General features: G+C 37.8%; 2 protein-coding genes across 2 annotated transcripts in view; both read right to left on the bottom strand.

Moving 5' to 3' along the window:
* Positions 1-1169: 1169 nt before the first annotated feature.
* serpind1 (serpin peptidase inhibitor, clade D (heparin cofactor), member 1) lies at positions 1170-4164 on the bottom strand. Its single transcript, XM_046870392.1, has 5 exons — positions 4088-4164; positions 3015-3944; positions 2309-2582; positions 2004-2148; positions 1170-1813 (listed from the first exon to the last, which is right to left on the bottom strand). Exons 2-5 carry the CDS (start codon positions 3937-3939, stop codon positions 1622-1624), a joined length of 1536 nt encoding a protein of 511 aa, XP_046726348.1. The 5' UTR covers positions 3940-3944; positions 4088-4164; the 3' UTR covers positions 1170-1621.
* Positions 4165-5340: 1176 nt separating this feature from the next.
* LOC124399773 overlaps positions 5341-14171 on the bottom strand; it is a 31153-nt gene continuing 22322 nt past the window's right edge. The window contains exon 6 of the mRNA XM_046870936.1: positions 5341-5713. Within this exon, the coding sequence (XP_046726892.1) occupies positions 5341-5713 (373 nt within the window). The remainder of the gene's footprint in view (positions 5714-14171) is intronic.

Here is a 14171-nt window from a genome sequence, read left to right as displayed (position 1 = left end):
ATATACATTCAAGAAAACCTATTTTTAGGTTGCTTTCCATGATTTTCATCTAGCTCTGACAGCATATAAATTGTCCATTTGAATGTCACACTCTTTTATGATCCACTTGGTCTGTTATGCGACTGCATTTAAAAACAAATAATTAGCTTTCCAATCTATGTTGCGTAATGGATAAGGTTATATAAACAATAGTAAACTGTAATTAAATATAGCTTGTGTTTGATTTTTTGGTTATACATAGTGTATTGACTGCTATCCTACCAAACACTTTAAAGAGGAACTGGAATGGAAATCACACACCAGGTCATCTACATGACATCAGTGCTTGACTTTTAATGCCTGTGGTTAAATGGGCACATTTAACCATAATTTAAAAATCGAGTGGAAACCTTTTTTAGAATAGTGTCCGTTATATCAGTAAAAGGAAAAAAACACAATCTTTAAATGGTCTGTTGTGTTTACATTCTATTTTGTTACATTTGCCAAAAATTATGCTTTCAAGTGGCGTGTGCTTAAAGTTTGTGAGCCACTTCTCTTATCCTTTTACTCAAGAGACTTCTCAGATGCTTGAAATATACACAGGGTTATTTGTATATTCTGACTGGGCTAAAATATGGATTTAAGCATGGGCACAACAAGTCACTGAAAAATGTACCTTCCCCATGTCAATATTGACATAATCTTTGGACTCATGTTCCCAGCTCTGATTACACCCTATGCTGAGGAGAGATTGAATGTGATTATGTAAATATCAGGCTGATTTATAGGGCTGCCTATTTACAAAACATTTGCAATTTCTGACAAAATCTATTAGGAATTGATATAATGACCAATTATTTTTCCTACTTTTTAAAACCTTTTTTTTTTCAAATATAAATGTATTAAATTTGAATGGTTTTAAATAAATAAATGTTAAATAAGGAAAAACCCAAGAGTCACTTTATGTGGCATACATGCTTATAAGCATATCAAATGTTTATGTTTATAACACAAAATATGGATTTCATAGATGGGGGGCTAGAAATAGTTCTTGTGATGAATGTGAGGTCATCTGTCCAACTGGCAGGATTATGCAATACTATGATCTGTAGAAACTATTTAAATAAATTCATGTAAAACCCTGAAATGCAGTGTTACTGAAAACTACAAAAGATACAGTACTGAATAGCTGAATGTAGTTTATATTTATTAAGATTTCTATTGTCACTATCAGGATATTTAGGGTATCAAAGGTGGGGGGAATATGTTTTTTACTTCTTGATTCTTTAATCACTGATAAAAGACCATAACATTTAAACATAAACAAAATAGTAATAGTAATTATTAAAAATCATTGTTTTCTCAATTTATGTACTGTAGCTGTGTTTTATATGTTTACAACCTCAACATATGAAAGAAAACAACAAAAATGTTATAATGCTTTAAATATTTAATGCTACTTTTTCATGTTATTTATACTTATTTAAAAAGTGAAAATCAATATCAATTATGTCATTTATAATGTAACACAATATTGTGCCGCTTTTCTGATTTAGATTCTGCATTAGTGATCTTGGCAGTACACTTTTTACAGTGCTTAATTTACTATGCAGTTAAAGCTAGCATCCTTGTGTATAGAAAATTAATTTTTTGATGGGTCTGCAACACGTCCCATAAAGATAAGACAGTCAGTGCGATGTTCATAGATGAAAAACAGAAAGGGACGATCCACAATGAAGCGTGTCTGTGTTGACAGAGGCATAAAACCAACATGAGTCAGTGCTGCACCTTCAGTGCCCTCCTCATTTACTGTTATGGCACTTTGGTGCTTAAACTGTAAAGGAAAAAAAATACATTATGTGACGCATAATCATGAGAAAATATATTAGTATATTCCAAACAGACTAAGCTAGCTTGACATACTCTTTAAATACAAATAAGTAGCTCAGTATAGATATAAAAAAAAAAAAAACATTTATACAAAATACAAAACCATTTCCTTTTAGCACAAGATCTTGTCTTACCCAGTTGACAGAGACCTTCTCAGTTGCCATAGGAGAGAAGTCACCCTTTTCTGTGAAGAGGTCAGTTAGACCCAACTGCTTTAAGTGGCTGACCAAATCATAGTTCTGCTCCAGCTTAAATCGTGGGAACACCACCTCACGAGTTCTAACAGAAATACCATTTTCAGACATTTTTTTTATTTTTGATTGTGGAAAAGCACATTTCAAACTCCAAAGCATCTTTTTAATATGGTTGTGATGCCCGGAATTAACTAAATGATAAATGTAAGATTATTTTTCTGATGAGTGTTTCATTGATACCTCACCTGTTGGTCATATTGTTGAGCCATTTGTTAATTACAGTAGGGGAGACCTCTTGTTCAAGAAATTTCATACCAGAAAATTTCTGAGGCATAGCAATGAGCATGCTTATGTTTCCCTTGTAGGCCAGCTGTAGGACATCACAGTTCAGCTCATGGTCGACTGCAGCCAGGTATGAACCCTTATTCTGCATCATGGGCACACGAACCTGATGCTTCTCATTCACACGGAAATTACGGTAATGGGTCAGCTCCTCTGGAAACTTCTGCTCCCATGTTCCTGCATGTTCAGCCCAGGGTCTAGATGAGAACCATACTAAACGCTTCCTAAGTTTAAGTGTTTTAAATGCAAGACTTAAAAATGTAAAGTATCAATAACTTAAAAAACAATACACATTCTTAAAATCACACTGGTTATCATAATGCTCTAGTGTTGTTGATAAAAAAAGCCCAGTTCAGTCAATCGAGTAACCCAGTCTTCTAGTGGTACAAGAAGAACAGCAGTGCCCAAACTAGCTTCACTATTTCTTCATATTTTAAACTCACCTTGAAATGTAGCCCCTTCCAACAATTTCCTTATTCCTCTTCCCACTACTGTTTATTTGAATTCTAAGAAAACTTGCATATTAGAGAGGTATTAAACAATTTATTATTGTTTTTGCTGTTGTTTGTTTGTTTAAGACTGCAAAGCTTAAGAGATTGTGGTGTTTACCTTTAAAATACAGGTAGTTTAAAAGTATTACCGCCATGTTGGGGTCAACACTTTTAAGTGGTTCCTTGATCAGGCCTTTGGTCATTTTCTGAATACGCTGGTTTGCTTTCACAAGGAATGATGGGTCTCTAAAATCCACAGATTGAGGCTCAGCAAAATAGTATGCCTTTGCCTGACTACGGAAGTTCTCTGACATGAGAACAGTATGCTTGATGTAAAAGTCATTGACAGATCGTAATGTGTATCCAAAGTTCCGCCTGAAGAGTCGGTGTGTAAGTTTGCTGAAAAGCTTGTGCACAGTGGAATCATTATAATGTATGCTTGCATTTATAAATTCAGCAAAGCCTAATGCTTGGTAGAGCTGCTTGTGTGTAGTAGAACCGACAGCCAGTGCAATCATTCCCATAGTAATGGAGATTCCAGCAGGTGCCAGCAGGATATTATCTGTTTGATTCACTTGGTTGCGGAGGCTTCGATAGAGGCGAAATCCAAAAAAAGCATTGACCACATTAATGCGCTGAAGCCGTGTTCGACCATGAAAGAGTCTTAAGAGACATGCTTGGCACATTTTAGGGTCAGACAATCCTGAGACAAACTTAGGGTCTGGCTCAGGTGTGGTAATTTCATCCACTGCATCACCTTCAGTGTAGTCATCATCTCCTTCCAATATCTTATCAAAATCAATGTAATCCTCCTCTTCGAGTCCTTCCAGTGGCAAATCTTTGGTGATTGTGTTATTTTGATGGAAGTCTGGAGACACAGACTCCATCTGTTGGTTGTCATCAACCTTTGGAAGTGACTGTGAATTAATAGCCATTGCATTATTTTTTTCATAGAAGCTGAAGTGTGAACCGAGGTCCTTCACTCCACCCAACGCTGGAGCATTTAGTAGAAAGGTTGTTGCTATGACTAAAGGAATCCACATCCTTTAAAAATGTTGAAATGAAAGTTTTGTTGAGTTAAAAATAAAAATGTATTATATATATATATATATATATATATATATATATATATATATATATATATATGCAGTATTTCTGTAGAATTTTTTTGAGCTTTTTTTTTACTTACCTTCTCTCTGTCTCTGATATGCAACTGTGTGTATTCTGTTTGTTTGTGATCAAATCCTCTTTGAAGACTTGGACTTTGGGGTTGGCTTGCAATGATCAAACAGTATCCAGTTCAAAGGGTGTTTTAACTTTGATGCTAGTTTTAACTGTTTATGCCATTCAAAACTTTTACAAAGATTTTTATTTATTTGCAATCCCATTATTATTAATATTGTGGCAGACGTTGCTGATGTTAATCGTAAGTTAATTTATAGATCTTCAGTTGACCCACTGACTTTGCTTGCATCCCTTCTGCAGTTCCAAAAAGTTGGGATACTGTGTATAGTGTAAATAAAAACAACTACAAAATTTTAAAATGCAATGATTTGCAAATCTCATAAACTCATTTCAATTACAATAGAACATAAAAACATTTTTAACTGAGGAAATCACTAGATTCTCAAATCATTTAGAATTTGCCTGCTAAAAACTTGTTTTTCAGAAAACAGGATATGTAGCAGGAAGACAGATATGAATAAAAAATAAATTGAATCACTTTCTATAAATAAGAAAGCATGTGAAGGAGAAAGTGTGTAGATTTATTAAATTCTAACTTTCTACATATTGGTCATATCACACAATTAATAGGAAATAGAAATGTTATGATAGCATTCATCACTAGTTGATTGTCAGGGATCCACCTGCCTTGCCCCCCTCGGCGGCTGTCATGCTGCCGCTATCTCTCTTTAACTACAGAAAACCTATCCATCGTTTATTTTTCCCTACATAAGCTCCCATTCCGATCTTACTCGTGTCGGACCTACCAGATGGTTATCGTGACCTACCGAATTCTAGATCGCCAGCATTCCTCGCTGGTTCATGCTTTGTGTTCCATGTCGCAGGAGATCACTCCCATTATGGATTATACCTGCCCCTTGGATTAGACCCGCGTTACAGACTGCGCGCTTCCTGGATTCTACCTGCAGTATGGATTGTACAAGCGTTATGGTTTGTACCTTGATTCAAGTCCGGTTTGTGTTCTAACACTAAATAAAGATGATTGATTTACTTCCGCATCCGACTCGTGGTCCGTACCCTGACAGAAGGTCCGACCAAAACAGAAAGAGGAATTGCTCTACTGCGATAGATCGGCATGCAAACTCCGCTTTGGATTTTTCCTGGAAAACGCCCTTGCCGCTCCTCCCAGATCATGCTCGCCAGTGCCGGATCATGCAAGCCATGCCCTTCTGAGTGTCGGCAGGTACGTGGATGTGCAGTCATCCCAATTCCCCACCAAACGAGCCAAAATCCCTCTTGTCTAGAGAGGCCCTCTCTCGGGCCAGTATAATGTGGAGCGTGAATAGAGGTGATTTTGGCTCGTATGCCAATTTCATCAGGCTTTTCATGGGGATGTTCGGGATGACAAATTCTGCCCCTTCGGTTCCGCCGAGCTTGTCTCTCCCGTCCAGTGTCCAGCCGAGCGTGCTGCTCCGTTCCAGCATCCCACCGAGTGCGTCGCTCCGTTCCAGCGTTCTTACGAGCGTGTCTCTCCGCTCCAGTGTTCCGCCGAGGGTGCTGCTCCGCTCCAGCGTTCCGCCGAGGGTGCCGCTCCGCTCCAGCGTTCCGCTGAGGGTGCCGCTCCGCTTTGTTCTCCCTCAGGATTCGGCCAGCATGAGTTTAAAAATGGCAAAAGGTGACTGGACTGTACACCAATAGATATGAGTGTAGATGGAACGGTAACTGAGTGAATAAAAATATAAAATAAACAAAAAAAGAAAACGTGTAGTGATGCAGTCGTGATGGCAGCTGACTTCACCGGTGCCATCTTGGAGCTCAACATGTTTAAGGAAGCAGTTGTGGGATTTATCAGGAAACTAGCAAATGATACGGTGCAGAAAACCACTATCAGAACGTTTCCCAACCAGAAGCCGTGGGTGGATAAAACCATCTGCGATGCTCTAAGATCCCGCTCCACTGCCTACATCACGGGGATCACCACCGGGGACATGGATGAGTACAAGGCTGCACCGTTGCACCGTTTTACTGAGGACGCCATTGCTCATCTCCACACTACGATGAGCCACCTGGACTACAGAAATGGGAATTATACAAAGATGCTGTTTGTGGACTACAGTTCAGCATTTAACACTATAATTCCCTCCACACTCACCTCTAAGTTAGAGGTTGGGGGACTTAGCCTGCCGCTGTGTCAATGGATCTCTATCTATCTATCTATCTATCTATCTATCTATCTATCTATCTATCTATCTAGTATCTATCTAGTATCTATCTATCTAGTATCTATCTATCTATCTATCTATCTATCTATCTATCTATCTATCTATCTATCTATCTATCTCTGTTTATTCTGTCTCATGCTTTGTGTTCTGTGTCGCAGAAGATCACTCCCGTTACTGATTATACCTGCCCCTTGGATTCTACCTGCTTTACAGACTGCACTCGCTGTGCGGATATATATGTGCTTCCTGGATTCTACCTGCAGTACGGATTGTACAAGCGTTATGGTTCGTACCTTGATTCAAGTCCAGTTTGTGTTCTAACACTAAATAAAGATGATTGAGTTACTTCGCATCCGACTCGTGGTCCGTACCCTGATGTTAATGTTTGTCCATAGTTTTATATTATAATTAAAGTTGCCTCATATTTGCCAGTAATAAGTCAGTCATCTAATTTTATGCTAGAAGTTTAAGAAATAATGCTAAGACAAATGTTTTTTTTTAATAAAAATGTCATTTCGATTTGATTTTCAAACTAATGTTTTTTGTTTAAAAAAATATATATTTTTGTTTGTCAAACAATTTGTACAAGACGTTTACCCTATTAAAAAAGTGGGATAATGGGGTAATTCAGGATTGTTTTCTCATGGGCTGAGTAGGCAATTTCCATTATAAATAAAAATAGCAAGAGAATAAACATATTATACAGTATAGATATACAGTATATAAAGAAGAAACAGATACAGTATGATGAAGTAAATGTACTGCAGCAGAACATTTTTTGGGTAAACACTGCTGATACAACAGTATAATTGACATGAAATGAATAAAAGTGAAGGTGTAGAGCAACCGTTATCGAAGCGGACAATGTAACAGCAGAAGAGTAAATGGCATTAAAATGGCAGTGCACATGGTTGTGAATAGTGAATGATGGTCAAGTGCAGATATAGATTAATGAGCTAATCCTAAAACTGGCTTAAAGCAGTGCTCTACACTGTGATCCCTGTTGGTACAAATTACCCTAAAAGGCACTTCTGGGAAGAATAAAGTGATCTAACTATCTAGTTTCTTCTTTTTTTTTCTGTTTATACTGTTTATTCTGTCTGCGTATTGCTTATTTGCTCATTGTTTATGCACATACCAGAATATCTATAGTGTTAGAAATTAAAATAATCCAACTATAAATTTAGTTTCTGTCGGCTTCTCCCATTAGGGGTCGCCACAGCGGATCATCCGCATGATAAATAATCTTTTCTGACTTGTTTAGTGACAAAATTTTTATAATAGACCCATTCCTGAGATGAATTAAAGGCTTTTCTTTTAATACAGTCTTTGAAATAAATGATTACACTAAGGGATGATACATAAAATAGAAAGATTATTCAAAGAGTTTATGTACAGTGGTGTGAAAAAGTGTTTGCCCCTAAACCTAATAACTGGTTGGGCCACCCATAGCAGCAACACCTGCAATCAAGCGTTTGCGATAACTTGCAATGAGTCTGTTACAGCGCTGTGGAGGAATTTAAATTGTGTAGAATTGCGTTCCGAAAAGTTCAACTTTTGTCTCGTCAGTCCACAGAGTATTTTCCTAAAAGTCTTGGGGATCTTCAAGAGGTTTTTTGGCAATACTGAGATGAGCCTTTATGTTCTTTTTGTTCAGCAGCGGTTTTTGTCTTTGAACTTTTTTGCCCAGTCTCTTTCTTATGGTGGAGTCATGAACACTGACCTTAACTAAAGCAAGTGAGGCCTGCAGTTCTTTGGATGTTGTTGTGGTGTCTTTTGTGACCTCTTGGATGAGTCATCGCTGTGCTCTTGGGGTAATTTTGGTCGGCCGGCCACTCCTGGGAACGTTCTCCACTGTTCTATGTTTTTGCCATTTGTGAATAATGGCTCTCAGTATAGTTCGCTGGAGTCCCAAAGCTTTAGAAATTGCTTTATAACCTTTTCCAGACTGATAGATCTCAACTACTTTCTTTCTCATTTGTTTTCTGAAATTCTTCTGGCTCGTGGCATGATGTCTAGTTTTTGAGGATCTTTTGGTCTACGTCACTTTGTCAGGCAGGTGCTATTTAAAAGATTTCTTGATTGCAAACAGGTGTGGCAGTAATCAGGCATTGGTGTGGTTAGAGAGATTTAACATAGGTGTGATAAACCACAATTTCAACAGGGGGCAAACACTTTTACACAGGGCTATGTTTTGGATTTTGTTTTCCCTTAATAATAAAAACTTTCATTTAAAAACTGCATGTTGTGTTCACTTGTGTTATGTTGTCATTGTAAAATTATTTTTATAAGTGACAAACATTTTTATGAAACTAAACACAAATAATAATGATAATAAAAAAAGAGAAAACCTGCCATCTGCTGGTCAACCTCCTTCTTAAATAAATCCACCTGACGTATAAAATACGAAATAGAACTTTTATTCTGGTCCGTTTACCTTCTTGTCATTCAATTTTGGTTTTAGAAAGAGAAATTGAAAAATGATAAAACGTTAGTTTCATTTTCTTCTAATACTCCAAAACTGGAAAAAAAAATGTTTTTCCCTTTTCTTTGTTGATGCACATAAATAAAAATCAAATGTATCAAACTCTTTGCAGATACACCCCCTTTTGAAATGTGCATGTTTTGCAAATCGCTATCCGCACACCGCAGACATGTTGGCTCTTATCCAGATAACCGTGTGCTGGCTGCGCTTTTTTATTGCATCATTACAATTGTGTTTCTGCCGTGTTGTTTCGGTGATTTGGGTATTTCGGCTGAAAATTTTCGGTGCATTCCTGTAATTTATGATTGGCCTCACGCAGGCCGGACAGGGACATACAAAGGGCCGGATGTGGCCCACGAGCCGTAGTTTGCCCAGGTCTGATATACAGCAAAGTTTCCCAGTAGGGGCAAGCTCATTTAAGTCTTAAAAATACCGTATTGAACTCAAGCGAAGTGAACACGCACATTAAAAAACACATCTTCGATATGAACGTAAGAGCCGCATGAAACCAGCCAAAGAGCCGCATGCAACTCGCGAGCCGCGGGTTGGCCACCCCTGATCTAACCAGTCAAATTTGAATACTACAAAAAAGTGCCTAAATCAGACAGTAAGAAGATAAGCATAAAACTAGAAGTTAAATTGGCAGCTAACCATGGCTGAGTTTATGTGATCTAAGTAGAGAGCACTCACTGACCAATAAAATTCCACTCAAAGTCTATGAGGTTCTTCAGAAGAGTGGACAAATGCTGGTTGACTGTGAGAGACTTCTTCTGAACAACTCTTCTTGTCATTTTGGAAACAGCCTTAACACCCCTGGCATTGGTCCCTCTTTCTGAGTTGATTCCTATGAGTTTAGAGGTTGAACAAACATAAGGTCTGCTATTACAGAAAGTAGGGCTAAGTTATGCAGTGAGATTGAAAATAGACTTGAGAATAAGGGGGAAATATTGGCTCCATGTAAAAAAAAAAATTTAATTAGATTTTTCAATGATAACATAACAAGCACTGGTACATTATATATTATTAGCCACATCCTACTAATAACAGATCATACGGTGACTATGGAATCATATTCCACCATCAGGGTGAGAAAGAAATTCAAGATGCTTCAGCAAATAAAAACTCTTAACAGCAACATGAACTACAGCCAATTAGACCACTTCCTATCTCCTTCATCTTCTTTTGGCTTCTCCCTTAGGGGTCGCCACAGTGGATCAGCCGTCTCCATACCACCCTGTCCCCTACTACCTGCATGCCTTTCCTCACCACATACATAAAACTCCTCCTTTCTCCTTTCCTCCTGCCTGGTGGCTCCATCCTCAGTATTCTTCTACCGATATAACCCATATCTCTACTCTGCCTTTAAACACTCCAGGATGTCAAAACCTGTAGCGGGATCCAATTGGCACTGGTACGTCTCTAGATGGTTCGGGATGTTTGCGAGTTCGGCATCTACTTATTTAAAGTTCTATAATCTTCATGAGGACGTGACTGGAGCTGGCCAAACCTCAGGATGCCTCAGGATGGGGAGAGAAAGAGAAGCAGTGGAGAGGAATTAGCATAGCTGCTGTTCATGATATTAACATCACAAATTGATAATGTGCATGTGATCAGATGTTCTGGAGCACAAGGTTATGATGTGAGACGTGTTATGTGTAGGCTTTGCTAAAAAGATATGTTTTTAATTTACACTGAAACTGGGAGAGTGTGTCTAAATCCCCAAACACTGTCAGGAAGACTATTCCAGAGTTTAGGAGCTAAATGTAAGAATTTATTGGACTTTGCTATTCTAGGAACTACTAGAAGCCCAGAGTTTTGAGATCTCAGGGAGCATGGCGGATTGTAGCGTGTTAAAAGACTGGAGAGATACATGGGAGCCAAACCATTTAGTGCTTTATAAGTAAGAAGTAGTAGTTTGAAGTCTATTCGAAACTTAACAGGTAGCCAGTGTAGGGATGATAAGATTGGGGTTATATGGTCATATTTTTTTGACCTTGTAAAAACTCTTGCTGCCGCATTCTGAACTAACTGAAGCTTGTTTATTAATGATGCAGGACATCCACCTAATAATGCATTACAGTAGTCTATTCTGGAGGTCATGAACGCATGGACAAGCTTCTCTGCATCGGATATAGATAACATGTTTCTTAACTTAGAAATATTTCTAAGGTGAAAGAAGGCTGTTTTTGTAACTTGATTGATATGATTTTTAAAAGACAAGTTGCTGTCTAAAATAACTCCCAGGTCTTTTACCATTGAACCAGTGGTTACAGAACATCCGTCTAAATGCAGGTTGAGATGCTTGAGCTTTTGTATACTGTTTTTTGGGCCGATGAGCAAAATCTCCGTCTTTTTAGAACTTAGTAGTAGAAAGTTATGAGTCATCCAATCTCTTATTTCTTTAACACACTCATTTATGCGAGCTAATTGAGCTGTATCGCCTGGTTTTGTTGAGATATATAGCTGGGTATCATCAGCATAACAATGATAATTCCATGCCTTCTAATAATATTTCCTAACGGAAGCATGTATATTGTGAAGAGCGGGGGTCTTAGAACTGAACCTTGTGGCACGCCATAATTTACTAGCATTAGCCTGGATAATTCTCCATTTAAGTCTATGAAATGGTAACGATCGAACAGGTAGGATTTAAACCAGCTTAATGCCTGTCCCTGAATGCAGATGTATTTCTCTAAGCGATCTAGGAGGAGATCATGGTGTCGAATGCAGGACTTCCGGTATGCCTCGTGGTGATTAGACATAGGTGGAAGTCGCTCCGTGAACATTCGTCTTTTTTTATCAGCAATCTTAATTATTTTTTGCAACATACTCATAAACAAGTCTATCTGTAACATATTTTCAAAGAAAAATGCCCAAAGTGGGAAAGCAAGGATGAAATACAGCAAAATGTTGACTGAATTGGAAAACGAGCAAGCAGCCGACGCTAACGCTACGGCTATAGCTGAACCGGAGACTGAGCTCACACCTGCTTCTTTGAGGGAGTTAATATCATTCACCATTCGTTCGGAAATTTCAACACTGCGATTTGAATTTCTGTCTGAGATTCGTTCTGCCATGTCCACACTACAAGCAACCCTTTCATAGCAAGCTCAGAAGATTGGAGACATTGAAACGGCACTTAATGACTCAGACGGCCGATTGACAGTGGTGGAGACCATGTGCGACGCATTGAAACCAGAGAACAACAGCTTAAAACTCAAGCTGGACGATTTGCTCATGGAGGCAAAACCTAAGGATAATTGGAATATTCCAATCACGAGGCCCTTCGAAATTGATCGCACACACCGCGTTGGTCAGAAACCAAAACCAAACGCGTATCCTAGGCATAAGCTTGTCCGACTCCACCATTATCAATCTAAAGAACTTATATTGAAGCTTAGTCGTGAACGGGGCTCTCTAGAATTCAACGGGGCGGTGATTCGTATTTTCCCGGACATGTTGGGTGAGGTGGTGAGGCGCCGTGCTGAGTTTAAGGACGTGAAAGCTTCTTTTTTCACTGCTTCCATCAAGACTACAGCGAACAATGCCTGACGAGCAGAATTTACCTGAAGCTTATAAAGTAAAGTAAAGTAAAAGTAAGAAAAAAAAAGGAAAAGAAAAAATAAGAAGAGTAAAATTTAGTATTCTGTGTGTATTTGTTACATAAGGCCACATTAATTTAATCATATGTAACATACTGCTGATAATAACTTGTACATATCGTAATTCAGTTCAAGGAGCACTGCCGAAAGGGCAGCCAATAATTAAAGGAACCCATTAGTTTTTTTCTTTTGTATCCAGTTTCCAGTTAGGTTTGTAGTAGCTATGGGTGTTAGACCCTATGTCCACTCTGGATGTTCGGAGGGGATTGGGCTTGTTTATGCTTTTATTTTTGTTTGTTTGTTTTGTGCACCTTCGATCAACTTGTTATTGATTGCTCTTCTCTTTAATGCTCTCTCTTTAAAACCCCCTGACCAATTTATTGACTCTATTAAACCCTTGTTGACTAAGAATGCCTGATATGCACCAAGCTACTGGGGGCAGGGTTAAAATGATTAGTTGGAATGTCAAAGGCTTAAATAATAAGGTAAAGTGTAAGGTAGAGTGTAAAAGTATTTTCTCATTTAAACAACCTAAAAGCCAATGTATGTTTTTTACAGGAAACTCATTTAAAGATCTCTCGCCACAAAAGCTTGCTCAGGTCAAAGGAAATGCAGTTTGGCATCTACCAGAAGTGCAAAAAGTAGCAATCGTGCAAATAGTGCAAATAAATATGTAGCATATGTACAGCATGTGATATATATGTAAGCATATGTACAGTGATTAAATATAAAGGCTATAACAGTGCAGAGATGTGTGGACATCATTAAGAGTCTTTGCTATGTTTCCACACGGACAGTCAATGAGTTGATACCAGAGAAAGTGCACCTCTTCAAGTCAAGTAAAGAAGCTTTTATATATATAATCAAAGACATTTTACAGATTTAAATGTTGTATTGTTTTTATCTGTACGATCAATAAAGACAGTAATTTAAGTTCGTTTCTCCATTATGAAAAGAAAAACCCACAACACGCTACCTAGAGGGTTAATTGTGTAAAACATGGCGGATTTGGTGTTTGATTTGAGACTTGGCGCAGAAATAAAACAAAAGTTTACTGATTAAAAATATTTTTATCTGGAGTTTTTTTTATCTGTTATATCTAAGTAAAGAACGGACGTCGTGGATAGATTTATTTTTTGCCAAAGGTGTTAATTTTGCCTCTTTTATATTTAGATATTTATTTATGTATTTACATTTTTTTATCAAAATTATAAAAACAGAAATGCGCACTAAATTGATGGCGCGTTAATAAAATTTAGTGCCGTTTACAATCATTCTAATTTTGACAGCCAAATATATATACATATATTAATACAAAACAAATTTTAAATATTGTTACCGAATGAATGTATCCAGGCCGAACATCCGCATATAGAACACAAGCAGAGAAAAGATGATGATGATCAGGAATGTGTCTGATCTCAGTCATGTTTTCATCACTGACTCCCTCTGTCTCATCCACATTAACCCCAAACTTCTTACACTTCTTACTGCCTTCTGCCCTGCTGATTCTTATCTCTCTTATTTTCTTATCTGAAATATAAATAGTGAAGTACTGATAACAAAAAAATCTACTTAAGTAAATTATCGAAAATAATTAACTCCCTCTTAGAGTTGTACGGAGTAACGGATGTGTGGCGTCTTCAGAACCCCCTTTCTAGAGTCTTTTCCTTTTTCTCTCCAGCTCACCACACGTATACACGTATTGATTATTTTTTCATTGACAGTAAATTCATCCCTTCAGTAAAGTCTTTCTCTTATGAAAGTATAATTTTCTCCGA

Source organism: Silurus meridionalis, chromosome 17 (genome assembly GCF_014805685.1).
Source record: "Silurus meridionalis isolate SWU-2019-XX chromosome 17, ASM1480568v1, whole genome shotgun sequence".
NCBI classification, from domain to species: Eukaryota; Metazoa; Chordata; class Actinopteri; order Siluriformes; family Siluridae; genus Silurus; species Silurus meridionalis.
Note: the sequence above shows the minus strand (reverse complement) of the source record. Positions and strands in the feature narration are given on the sequence as shown.

Excerpts from the sequence above, each read along its gene's own strand:
- serpind1 (XM_046870392.1), bottom strand. The coding sequence starts at position 3,939 with ATGTGGATTCCTTTAGTCATAGCAACAACCTTTCTACTAAATGCTCCA. Across the intron at positions 2,583-3,014 it reads AAACTACCTGTATTTTAAAG|GAACATGGGAGCAGAAGTTT; the intron begins GTAAACACCACA and ends CTGAACATGCAG. Across the intron at positions 2,149-2,308 it reads CTCAACAATATGACCAACAG|AACTCGTGAGGTGGTGTTCC; the intron begins GTGAGGTATCAA and ends TATTTCTGTTAG.